Here is a 12,697-nt window from a genome sequence, read left to right on the forward strand (position 1 = left end):
GTTGGTTATGCAATGAAAATTTTGACTCATGCAGTCCCAGTCATACATTTAAAAAAAAACAACTGCAAGTATTTGTCTGGTGAAGCTGGGGGGGGTGAGGGGGCGGGGTAGAGAGGGGCTGGTGGTTTACCTCCAAGCAGTTCCTGTCCATGCTCGTCTCAGCCAGGCCTTTGGTTGTCATGTAAGATGAAGAGTACAAGCCCTGAGAGGGACGGCCAAACAGATCCTCCTTTCTGGCGTTTGGCTGTTTGGTGAAGAACCAAAACGGAGTTAAAGCCACGGAGAACAATTCCCCAGACATTCGGCACAATGGCAGACATAAACTTCTGAGTGCAGTTAACGTCTGTAGTGTCTTGGTCATCGCTTTGAACTGTCCTCTGGCGAGATTTGAGTAATCAAAGTCATACTGTCGCAAACACAACATTACTTGGCACTCTTCGATTCATGAAAAAAAAAAACAAACAAAAAAAACAAACATCTAAAGCTATATCGCTTGCAGCCAGTTTTAACCATCAAGAGTTTAACCAAGACTCTGAATGACTCTAGCTACACACTTTAATCAGGCCTATAATCGGCTGCTGTTCCAAGAAGCCTCCAAATCAGCTGTATACTGGCTGTGAACAGATCCCAGATCAGCCATACAGGAGAGGAGCCTGGTCACGTTTCACGTCTGGAAGTCTGACCTGCAGTAGGTGGGGCTGGTCTGCCAGTGGGATGGCCTCAGCCAGGGGAACGTCGAAGGGGTTGGGCGGGATGCAGCCCAGGAAGGTCATAGAGTCCGAGCGCCGGAAGAACGGGTGGTTCTGACCCGTTTCTGCAGGGACCGAGTCCTCGTCCTTGTCCTGCAGGGTCGAACCTGTGGTAAGAGAGAAACGGAGATCAGCTGAGAATATAACGTGTGTGATAGATTAAATGATTTCACAGCAAAAAACACTAAATCTCACCAATTACTTTTGGTCTTGGCTTTAGTGTAAATATATTACTTCACTTAAAAAAAGACAAAACTAACTTACAAGTAATTTTTCAGCAGTACAGAAGCTCGTTTTAAATAAATAATTCCTTAATATTGACAAAAAGTACTAGTTCCACTGACAGATTATTTCACTTATGGGAAAAAGTGAAAAAATCTGCCAATTTTCAGTAATACTAAGGAATTATTGACTTAAAACAGGTAAGAAGCTAGATCAAAATACTTTGTAAGAAGTTGCATTTTTGCAGTATTTAAAATTCAGTGAGTTTTTTTCCCTTACTTTGATTGGTGTCTTCATCGTTCTCGTGCTCAGAATCCTCATTGTCTAAACCGAGCTCCAGAATCTCTCGATTCCTAAAAGAAAGAAAAAAAAAAGGGTTACAAATGTGAAGATTTTAAATTAAAAAAAACTTTTTGTCAAAGCAATACACAGAGCCCAAAGTGGGTAACCCTTTTCGTCTAAATTCACCTTTTTCTTTCCATCTGTGGCGTGTCCAGGGTGGTCTGCTGATTCATGGCCTTTATCCAGTAAATGAGGGCCTGGAAGACGTAGGCCACGTGTTTCAGTGAGCACACGTCCAGAACAGGAAGCACATCTGAATGCTCGTCATTGTGGGAGCGCATCAGAGACAGGGCGTAGTTCAAGAAGTCTCCCCGTGCCGACATCATGCCCTGGCGAGCCGTCAACAGTGTGGCTGCTCTCCTGAAATTCAAAAAGAAATTGTTTTATTTCAATTGTACGTTTTAGGTTTTTTTTAAAAAACGGATAAATCTGCTGGGAGACTCTGATACCTCCGCCCTTCCAGAGTGCGGAGGCTGGCCTCCTCCCGGGCCGTCATGCGCTCACGGCGAGCCGAGTGCTGCGAGGCATGAAGCGGGTGGCTGGGGTGGCCGGGGTCTCCGGCAGACGACAGAGCTGAGCCGTACCGCAGCTGGGCCTCGGTGGAGTCCATGATGGACACCATCCAGTTCCAGGTGGGAATCAGCTTTTCCTCCACATAATTCTGGAGACAAACAACAACTCTTTAGTCAGAACCCAACCCAAATTGTTATGATGGAGATCAGTGTGTTCAACAAACTGATGGGTTACGTTTGATCTACTCTGTCAAAGTTTATTTAACCTGTGGGGTTCCCCAAGGCTCCATACTCGGCCTATAGTTGCTTTCATTTTAAATACTTCAAGAATGTATTATTTCATCATCTAATTAAATATTTTACAATTTATGAGGTAAATCAGAAATATATACCTTATAAACCCATGTAAAAAAAAAAAAACAACACTGCCTGGTTGGGTTGGCCATGCAGTCAGTAAAACACAAACGATAACTGCAGCCCAACGAATGCATCAGCTACAGTATCGGCTGTTTTTTTTAGTCTCCATGGATTCCGACCTCACTCAGAACTTGTGGGTAAAAACCAGAGATGCAATGCTTTTATTCCCATTACCTGCAGGTTGACTGCGTCCTGGTAGGACAGCTTGACGGCTGCGGGATACTGTGAGTAGACGAGATGATTGTACTTGGGAATCAGACTCATGAGGTCAGAAATCTGCCTGATGACGATGCTGTAGGCGCGGGCCAGGCTGCTGGCCGAAGTCAGGTAGCTGCTGGTGTTGCTGGCTTCCAGCGCTGCCGCCGCCGCTGCTGCACTGGAGCTGATTGCGCTGGAGCGCCGCAGGTTTGTTGGGTCGATGTATATCAAGCCGGTAGAGCTTGCTGTGTGAAAACACGGTTGAAATTGATCAATTCTTTAAAAGCAAGAGTATACTCGTTTCACTATTGGCGAGCTACAGACCGGCAGGTGTTGAGGAGGCGGAGGGGCCGCTGCCGCTCGCTCTCTGGCTCGGGGTGTTCCTAACAGCCCACTGCATGGAGCGAGGCGCCTGGGCTGCAGTGTTGGCGTGTGAGGCGCTCGTCGTCCTCTCCAGCGGCTCGTCCAGCAGGAACGTCTCCTGGTCGACATCGTCGCTCTGGCTGCTGCTGCTGTCCGAGTCGCTCGAGTCGTTCGACTGAGAGTCGTCCTCTGAAAAGAAGGCAGGGACACTGCTAGCACCTTCAGCAGAAAGAAAGAAAGGGAGAGAGAAAGAAAACAAGTTCAGTTATTAGATTTAAATGTCTAACTTTTCATTCACTCACATTTACACAGACAGAAATGCACATGAGTAAAATCACACCACTACAAGGCAGAACACTGCAAATATGACAGGAATAAAAGCAGAATGTCTAATGAAACCTTGGGTTAAACAAACTGTGGTTTTAGATTTTTTTTTTCTTCCCATATTAAAACTGTACCTAGACAGAAATATTAGGGCTAATCTGATAAGAATCTGAAAAGAAAAAGCCTCAGCAATATTAGTAGATTATTATGGCAATGTATTAGTTCCATTGTAGATAGAAGAAAATTTTTTTAAATATATATAAATTTCTATCTAAAAATTACAATTTTGAGATTAATCTCAGAAATATTCCAGAAAATGACATTTCTGAGTTTAAAAGTTCCAACTTTTTCTAGAAAATACTTGAAATTAATCTCAAAATGTTAGGTTTTTTTTTTGTAGGATTTTTTTACTCCTGAAACTCAGAAATGTCTGTGTTTTCTAAAGAAATTTTCTGAGATTAATCTCAAAATATTTTCAAGAAAAATTGAGACTTTTTGCTTGAAATTTGAGACTTGGAAATTTCCAAGTTTTTTCTAGATAAAGATTTTTTTTTGTCAGAGATTTACTTTTTTCCTCATCTACAATGGCCTTGATACGTCAGAGGATACTGTACAAAATTTAGACAGGGAGGGAAAAAAACATCACCACAAAACACTGGCAAAAACTGAGTTAATTCTTCTGTTATTTAGGTGAAAGATCGACAAGACAACACTTGTGATGAGAGACGGTCTTTAGCAAACATGAGGCAATAGTCGGGACGAATCAAAAAGGGGTCAAACCGAACGAACTCTCAGAAGGAAACTGTGTGTGCAGTTTGCAAAGTCACTCTCGCCCTGAAATCTGTGTGTACATTGAAATGAAGAGGAGCTCATACCAAAAATAGGAAATGCCAAGGACACCCTACTGCCTGCAAATGAAATACACGGGGTATTCAGCCAGAGGTAGTTTGGTCTGGTGTATCATTAGCTCCCCTAAACAGAAATCCCCCACAAACCAAACCACTTCCCAGAGGAATGACCTCTTCTTTAAATCAGGAATACAATATAGAAATTGTTTAAATGCAATCGTTTTTTTACTTCTCCCATAAGACGTTTCCTATAAAAGAAAGATTTAACGTGATAGTCGAGAATTCTTTATAAAAGGTTCTGGTAAACAGTTCTGGGTAATTATCGTCTTACCGTCAGTAGATGACTCTCTTAGCATCTTGATTTACCATAAATCCAAACTAGTTGGTCCCAGAAGCTAAAGCTAGCAGCTAGTTAGAGAGGTGACCAGATGAGATTTCTAAAATGTTACACGCAGTTCTCATTTTCATGGGTAAAGCAAGTAGAAGGCGGTGCGTCATCGGTGATCTTCCTGAGTGAAACGCATGTTCAGAATGAAGAGTTTTGTATGTATGACCAACAGTCCCTCCTTACGATAAAAAGGATTAAAAATTGTTCATTCAAACTAATAGAAAGTTTTTGCTATTTACGCAGTTTTACTTTGATATCAGTTAATCTGACTTAAAGTAAATTACATTCTCATTCTTTTACAGAGGAATATCACTGGTGGACCTCCATGTAATTGTAAATTGCGTATTTTCCAGACTATACACTGCATCAATCAAAAGAAAAAGTGCCATGAAGAGGGGGAAAAAAAAACATGTACAAGTCACACTTGACTGTAAGTTGCAGAACCAGCCAAACTATGGGAAAAAAAGTAGGATGTAGTCCAGAGAATACAGAAATCATCAGCTCCTCTGTCTCCTCTGAAAACAGCTCAAAGGTGAAACAGCTTTCGCATAAGCATATTTTAAACTTCTTGAGATTGCATTTCTTTTAAAAAGGTTACAATTCTTACAAAAATGGATGTCAAGAGAGTCATCTACTGCAGGAAGGAAATTATCTGCTTAGAATAGTTTAACACAGTCTCAAAGAGTCTAAGCTTTCACTCTAGAAGTAAATCTAGTATTAGTTGATTAGATGCCCAAATAAAGCTGCTGATCAACCTGCTTCAGAGCCGGCAGTCGCTGCCGTAACGACGCTTCTGCGACCACTGGCGTTGTCCTGATTGCTGTGGTTGCTTTCACTGTCGCTCTCCGTTTCGGCGGCTGCCAGCAAGTCCAACTCCATGTCACTTCCTGAACGCACAGACAAATCAACATGATAATGCTGACGGGTGTTTTTTTTTTTTTTTTTTTTTTTCAGTGATAAAGTCAATTACAATATTAAAGCTCTACAAAAACAAACAAACAAAAAAAAAGAACTAAAACTGTCTCACCGTCTTCGTCGTGCTCGTCATGTTGACCTTCAGCTTCAGCATTTTCCTCCCCCTGCTCCTCCTGGTCATCATGATGGTCTTCCTCACCAGCTACTCCTTCTACAACTTCAACCTGAGAAACAAAAACCAGTCAGATCCCCCCCAAAAAAACAAAACAAAAAAAAAATTGATTGTGGTGCAAGCAATCTAACTGTACAAAGTAACATGTAAAAACATACATTATGTTTTTGCAGCTCCCTGACTACAATCCAAGAATAAATTACATAAATTAGGACAAAATGATAGATTTCAAATTAAAATCTACTTTAGATGCAACACAAAGTGATCATCTTTCCAAAAACTTTCAGATTTCTTTCTATTTCCACAAGAAGCAGCACAAATAACATTACTCATTAATCTGTACTCTAAAGTCCATCTGCTTTTAATTGCTGTATTAAAACTTGGCTAAAAAGGAGCAAGTGTTTTCTAAATGAACACTGAACAAGATTCTGTTTTTATAGCTGAGAATAGACTAAATATTTCTTCACTTTTCTTCAATCAAGCCCAAAATAATAAGAAAACTGGAGGGAGAAAGTTTTGGACCTGCAGAAAAAAAGAGATTAATTTAAAGCGTTCAGAACTAGTACACTGCCATAATATTCTACTAATTATGATTTAAAATTAATATTTCTTGATCTGTAGTTACTTTTGAGCTGCTGACTTTGGCACACATAAAGAGTATGCTTGCACTGCAAGGAAATGCAGGAATTCTCCTTTTTTAGTTACCAAAACCCAAAAGCACAAATTGTTCCAATTGTTGCTGAATGTTGGTGTAAAAAAATGAAGAAAGAAAGATGGATTATTGTCATTGTACTGAAGCAGAACAACAAAATTCAAAACTGCAGCTTGATGTAGTATTCATGTTACAATCAGCATAAAAAGACAATAAGATAAAATAAACTTTAAAAGAAAATACAAGTCAGGATAAAATAGAATAGCATGGCTGTTTAATACAGTTATGGCAGATGAGGGAAAAGTTCTTAGTAAGTCTGGAGGTTCTGGATTGATTATATCTATAACTGATCAAACATGGCCACCCACCTCTTCCACATCGGCTGACACGATGTCGTCCTGCTCCTCGTCCCGTCCCCTGACGGGCTGAGACTGGCTGCTCCGTCTGGGCTGAGGGTTCCTTATGATGTACGAAGCAACTGTTTGGATGGAGCTGGAAAAAAAACAAAAACAACAAAAATCCTCAAGATTTATCAACAAGTAAAATCCAGCCTCATCTTCTCCAAAGGTTCTTCAAACTGAAGCGAGTCTTCATGGTTTGTGGAGAACAGAAGCTGCAACAGTAATGAGTTTTCAGCCCACCTGCTGGACTGGTCCGGCGACGGCCTGGGAGGAAGCGGCTCCACGGAGAACAGCTCCTCGCTGCCCTGAACTGCGTCTATGCTGGTGCTGGCCAGCGTGAACGGAGCCGTGGGCCTTGCTATCCCCATCCTGACCGGGACGATGAGGGACTCCGCGACGTTGCACAGCTCCTCCACCGCGTACGGCAGCAGAGCCTGGAAAACACGCCGACACTTCCCGATGGGCTGTGGGATGAAGTTGCTGTGGGGGAAAGACGTGGAAACCCGTTTTTAGAGCAAAAACCTACAAAGTGAATTTTCAAAGGGTTGCACCCGAAACCGTAAGCTTTGGTCTTACTTTTTCTTTTTGGAGGAAGCCATCTCTACACTGAGGATGACAAACACGCGTGCGACGGAGCGCAGGAACCTTCTAGTGACGGCCACCGCCTCTTCTCTCCTGCCCGGCGTGTATTTGTTCTGCAGCTCCTTTATCAGAGTCCCCAGTAGTGTGTCAATGAACTGAAGGGGGAGGGAGGGGGGACAGTTTCACAGATGATCATCGTTTGAAAAAAAATGTCAATATCTTCGCATTAAAGAAAACAAAGTAAGCTGAACACAATACATGTATGTATGAAGTGCATATAGACTCACGGTGATGTCAGGAGCACACTTGACAATGAGGCAGTGTGTGAAACAGTCGAGGCGAATGGTGCCGCTCTGCTGGTTCAAGTACACCTGTTCTTCAGGCAGGAGGTGGGCAATTCTGCTGCTGGCACTAAGTCTGACACACAGAGAGAGAGAAAAAAAAAATGAATCAACATGTTGAGCTTACACCAGGGGGGCCCACTGTGTGGCCCTTGAAAAGAGTTTGTTCAGACCCTGGAAAACAGTCAAGAATGATGAAAGACAGGCCAACAAAATAGAAAACAATTGATGACTGCCCCAAAAAGTCTGTTTTTCTTTAAGTAAGAATTTGTACTGATATACAGATTTTATGAAAGTCTTATTGCTGAGCTGCTAAAACAAAAAAGAAAAAACAAAAAAACAACAACAAATAAATAAAAAGGAGAAGAAAAAAAAATCCCAATCTAATTTTTGCATTTTTTCTAGCCCCCTGTAAGTAACCACTTGCCCATTTTGGCCCTGGGGCAAAAAGTTTGGACACTACTTCCTTACACCAAAACTGACCCCAAAGAACTTTTTTTTTGCAGATTTATTTTTGTTTCTATGATGTAAAGCACTGCCTTGTTGCTGAAATGTGTTATACAAATAAACTTGATTGACTGCATGATTAAAACTAAAATGGTCTTTGTAAAGATTATTATGACAATCTACTGATAAATTCAAATGAAAAAAAGAAAATTACTGAAATATTCTGAAAATTACTCAATTTAAAAAAAAGGTAAAAATACAATGAAAATTACACAAAAATAAATAATTAACAAGAGGTTAACCTATCTGGCTAATTTGGAAGCTATTGCTTTATTTTTCCATTATTCACTAGACAGCTCTGCACTTATTTTGCAATCAGATTTGCCTTCACCCATTTCAAGAAGTGTGTATACCTAAAGTAAAGAAAAAGAAGCAAAAAACTGCAGCTGTTAATACAGAATAATTTTTATGCCTCATCCAGGCCAAGTCGCTCTAAAAAAATCTAACATTCTGCTTTAATACGTACGGATCTTTGTTTTCCTGAGAACCAAACATGATCATAGATTTGAGGGCGTTCCAGTCCTGTAGGACTCTCTCCAGGGCCAGCTGAGCGAAGCGAGGAGGTTCCAAATCGTGGTCTGGCATATCAGAGTCTGAAAGAAGAACACAGAGCTTGTTTTAGGGACCGTTTATCCCACAGGATGCACAAAATGGCAGTAAAAGAACTAAACTGTTGGTAAAAACCCACCCTCCGCATTAGCAGCCTTACGGTTCCGGTCTTCTCTGATGCGAGGCGGTCGGTACTGACAGTGCTCAACACTTTGCCTGGCTACAGTCTGAACCAGGAATAGTAATATATGCTCTCCCCTGCAAGAAGAACCAAAACAAAAGTTATGCATTCATTTTCCTTTCCACTATTTCAAATGAAATATGTAAAAACAAAACTTGTGGTAATGACACTTAAGGTGGACTGGATGATTTTTCAGCTTAACTGGTGACCGGCGAGACGAAAACTGAAAAATCCGGTCCTTTTTGGATCAATTAATGCACCGCATCTATGAACTATTATGTCCGGCTGGCGGTACTCTTCAGTGAGGAGGCTATTACCGAGTGAGGATGACTCGAATTTTGCTATTTTTGGCATAACAAAAAGAGGAAGCAAAGAGAATTCTACAGGATATCAGCAGGTTTTAACAAGTCAAATCTAACACAGACCTTTTTAAAGCCATTGTGAATGAAACTTAACACCGAAAAACTATAAATATCAGGGATAGTTGGAGGATTCTATTGGATAATAAGTAAGCATTGTTGGCAGCAGCAGCTTTTTGCTTCTAGCACGACCCTCTACAGCCTTAACACCCATACTACCAAATTTAACAGTTTTTTTGTTAGTTTTTGTTCTTTTTATTACAAGGAATGCATCTCGCCTCATGTAAGTTGGGAAAAGAAGTGAGACAGTTGTGAAAACTCACAAAAAACCTAACTAGACAGCTACTTGCTAATATACCCTCGTTAGCTTAATGCTAATAAGGGTATTTTAGCAGGTAGTTACCGATAGCCTCGACTACCTGGAGTCACAGAACACAATGAAAATTGTGTGGAACTCAATGTTCAGACAAAAACGTTCCCACAAGAGAAAAAAAAAAAAAAAGACATACCAGTGTACGAGATAAAATAGCCCGACATGGCAAAATTCAAAGATTTGCAATGAATGTATTCAAGGCCAACTCACTTTTTTAAAATTATTGCAAGATATTTTTAGGCCTTAAAATGTAGACATGAATTTAACACTTCTTAATGTGCACTGACACCCTGTTTTACACATGTTCAGACAGCATTAAGGCCATCAGCAGCTTAATTATTTTTGATCACTTAGAGCAAGAATCCTGTGTTTAAAAAATTAATTAATTAAAAAGAGCTGACCTGCTGTTTGGTGTAGTAACCAGGTTTGTTGTCGTTAGCAGCCTGTAGAGCAAATCCAGGCGGGCAGCCTTCTGGCCAGCTATCAGTGTTTTGCACTTGCATTTCTCCCAACAGTCACAGTAAGCAGTAGGGGAAGTCCTTTTCAACCTGAGGCAGAATAAATTAAAATCACAATAAAAATAATTAATTATAAGCAAGGAGGAAAATGTTTCTCAAGTCCCTGCAGAGCTGAAGTGAAAACAATGACTTACTTGCAGTCATGTCCTTTGTGACACACTCTGGCACACTCCGTGCAGCAGCAGAGCGACTCAAGCAGGCCACATGTTCGACACTCGAATATGTCCTAAAAATCACAAACTTTGAATTAGAAAAAGATTCTATTCAAAAATAAACATGATACACCCAGGCTTAGAGAAAAAAAGAGGGAAAAAAAGAAAAAAGACAAACTGTCCCTCTGGTAATGCTTTTCCCTCTGTCCTTCATGGCTGACCTGGTTAATGTGCTCCGCTCCGGTCCAAGTGAAACTGCAGGTGTCGTTGCAGCAGAGGACATAAAGCGGAGAATCATCTGGGTTGGTTCCCGCAGGGCAAATCATCTCCATGAACATAGAATCTGCATCATCTTTTTCCGGGTCGGCCACTGCGTTCAAGACATTTGAAGAAAAGGAAAAAATGAAAATGAGGAAATAAGAGTCGAAACACACAACATGAGGTAACTGCAACAAAGCCCAACAAAACATTATTCAGACTTTATTTTACTCATAACCTGAAATGCTCCAGATATTATCCAACTCCTTAAAATGGGATTATCATTTCTCAAAATAAGTTTTTATCTCTGTGGTAGTTTATAGTGTAAAATAGGGAAGTGTCCATCCGCTTTTTCCATCTCCACTTCTTAAACAGCAGCTGACTTACTCTTGGCTATTTTTTGAGCGGCCTCAAGCACAGTGATAGCAGCTGGGTAGGCTCTGCCGCTGACAGCCAGCATGAAGGGGGTCATTCCTCTGGCATCCCTGTCAGACAGGCACAGCAACATGGGCAAGAAGTTCAGAAAGACAAACACAGGAACAACACTGGCTGTGAAGCGGATCGTTTATCTCCTTATTGGAGAACATGCGGTTGAAAACTCCTACTTTGCAGAGAGCAGTTCCCATAGGTGTGGCCTCAGAACGACGCTGTCACACATCAGCTTCAGGATGAGGTGAGCGTTGGCCTTCCTGTCTTTAGACTCCACCACTGATGTCTCTGTTGACGGTCCTGTAGGAAGGCAGAACGCAGAACGGGAGTTTAGCTTAAAAATATTTAAACATGTTGCTCATGTGGCTCCAACTCGCACTACAGAGTTTAGATGTTGAAAAGACATAACGTTTTATTTATCCTCACAAACCGGGATTCCAACACACATTTTACCAGGTTAAAATGTCTTAAGCTTTTTCAGCGTTTATAATAACTTTGTAGAGAGTTGAACACAAAGCAGACAGTACACAGTCTCTACATTTAATCACATTTTTAAAAGTATTGATATTTATTGATTGAACAAACACTGGAGAAATTAGTAACAGCAACAATCCAACAATACAGACAGTTTGGGAGCTTTTTAATTGGAATTACTGAGACAACAATAAATCTAAATTCTTATCACGATAAGAAACTTATCACGATAAATGATAAACAGTGTGATAAATGCCCAGCCCTACTACCTGTACGTTTTTCTTTTGTTCCACAGGAAGTAACAAACCTGGTATGGTGGAGGTGCTGGGGCCCTGGTTAGAACCAGAGGAAGCTGTGGTGAGTGAACCAACTGCTGGTGCGAGAATGAAGTCAATGTCACCATCTGTGGATGAGAAGAAAAAAATCATTTAAGATTGTGATAAGCTTATCTTTCAGAGAGCAATTATTAACTTTTGTCGAGATGCTCTCACCAGGGTCCATAGGCGGAGGGTCTGGGACCCAACTTGACGGGGCGATGGGTGGGGAGACGGGGTCCTGGTGGTCACCGGAGGATGGCCCGGACTCGTGGCGGCCGAGACCTGCTGCTCTGAGAGACCTCCGCATCATCTCCCTTAGACGGAGCCTGTTGGCAACACACAGCAGGATGGGTTAAATTCATTTTTACTGCATGAAGTTGCTCATGATTTGTTTGTTCTGTACTAATACTGATTTTGTGGTAGCGTAGCGTACCCTCTGCTACTGGAGGAGCCGGTCCTGTTTCCAGAGCTGTTGCTCGACACCACAGAGATGGCGTTGGCGATGGCTTCCACAGCAGACAGACGCTCTGCAAACGTGTTCCTCTCTGACCTTTCAGCTTCTGAAAGACAAAACAGCTTCGTCAGTCACATTTTCAGGAAAGGTCTGCAGGAAGAAATGGGTTTTAAAGTGACAGGAGCAGATTTTAACCTTCAATAGTGTTGAAATATTGCCATTTCAATATACCAAAACAAATATTGCACATTAAAATGGAAAACCAGAGACTAGAATGTGAAAAAGCTCAACCTTCTTCCTCTTTGGTCTCTTTGTTGCTAACAGGGAAGCAGACGGAGACGGCGGCGTGGAAAATGTTGCGGTTTCCGTCGCAGCGATGGCCCAGCAGCGCCCCGAGACCCTGGCCACCCTCGTCCAGGAGGAAGGCCTGCTCCAGGTTCATCAGGTACTGCCGGCACGCCTCGTAGTCGCAGCGCAGGACGTGCTGCATCAGCGTCTGTTTCTGTGAGAATTATTAAACAATGAATCTGATTAATCATGATTGTTCATTTGTTGAAAATATCGCTAACTGGAGACTCAAAACCCCAGAGACATAATTAAGCAGAAACTATAAAGATATATATATACATTTGAGATAAAAAAAAAAACACCTTTGTAAATATTAGTGCTGCAACTAATTATTTTACTTATCAATTAATCT

General features: G+C 41.4%; 1 protein-coding gene across 7 annotated transcripts in view; it reads right to left on the reverse strand.

Annotated features, from left to right (window-relative positions):
- The window catches only part of ubr5 (ubiquitin protein ligase E3 component n-recognin 5), a 51,772-nt gene that overhangs the window by 8,835 nt on the left and 30,240 nt on the right, over positions 1 to 12,697 (reverse strand). For all 7 annotated transcript variants that reach the window (XM_015060106.1, XM_015060105.1, XM_015060101.1 and 4 more), the window contains 24 exons: positions 12,289 to 12,499; positions 11,977 to 12,103; positions 11,718 to 11,869; positions 11,534 to 11,629; positions 10,929 to 11,052; positions 10,711 to 10,808; positions 10,287 to 10,435; positions 10,048 to 10,139; positions 9,797 to 9,943; positions 8,622 to 8,740; positions 8,400 to 8,526; positions 7,373 to 7,502; positions 7,080 to 7,240; positions 6,744 to 6,983; positions 6,471 to 6,594; positions 5,391 to 5,502; positions 5,119 to 5,250; positions 2,765 to 3,022; positions 2,417 to 2,685; positions 1,763 to 1,974; positions 1,440 to 1,673; positions 1,251 to 1,324; positions 684 to 856; positions 131 to 244 (listed from right to left, as the gene is read on the reverse strand). In XM_015060106.1, coding sequence (XP_014915592.1) covers positions 131 to 244; positions 684 to 856; positions 1,251 to 1,324; positions 1,440 to 1,673; positions 1,763 to 1,974; positions 2,417 to 2,685; positions 2,765 to 3,022; positions 5,119 to 5,250; positions 5,391 to 5,502; positions 6,471 to 6,594; positions 6,744 to 6,983; positions 7,080 to 7,240; positions 7,373 to 7,502; positions 8,400 to 8,526; positions 8,622 to 8,740; positions 9,797 to 9,943; positions 10,048 to 10,139; positions 10,287 to 10,435; positions 10,711 to 10,808; positions 10,929 to 11,052; positions 11,534 to 11,629; positions 11,718 to 11,869; positions 11,977 to 12,103; positions 12,289 to 12,499 — 3,675 coding nt within the window. The remainder of the gene's footprint in view (positions 1 to 130; positions 245 to 683; positions 857 to 1,250; positions 1,325 to 1,439; positions 1,674 to 1,762; positions 1,975 to 2,416; positions 2,686 to 2,764; positions 3,023 to 5,118; positions 5,251 to 5,390; positions 5,503 to 6,470; positions 6,595 to 6,743; positions 6,984 to 7,079; positions 7,241 to 7,372; positions 7,503 to 8,399; positions 8,527 to 8,621; positions 8,741 to 9,796; positions 9,944 to 10,047; positions 10,140 to 10,286; positions 10,436 to 10,710; positions 10,809 to 10,928; positions 11,053 to 11,533; positions 11,630 to 11,717; positions 11,870 to 11,976; positions 12,104 to 12,288; positions 12,500 to 12,697) is intronic.

Source organism: Poecilia latipinna, unplaced genomic scaffold (genome assembly GCF_001443285.1).
Source record: "Poecilia latipinna isolate Pla-1442-1.1 unplaced genomic scaffold, P_latipinna-1.0 Scaffold1687, whole genome shotgun sequence".
In the NCBI taxonomy this organism is placed as follows: Eukaryota; Metazoa; Chordata; class Actinopteri; order Cyprinodontiformes; family Poeciliidae; genus Poecilia; species Poecilia latipinna.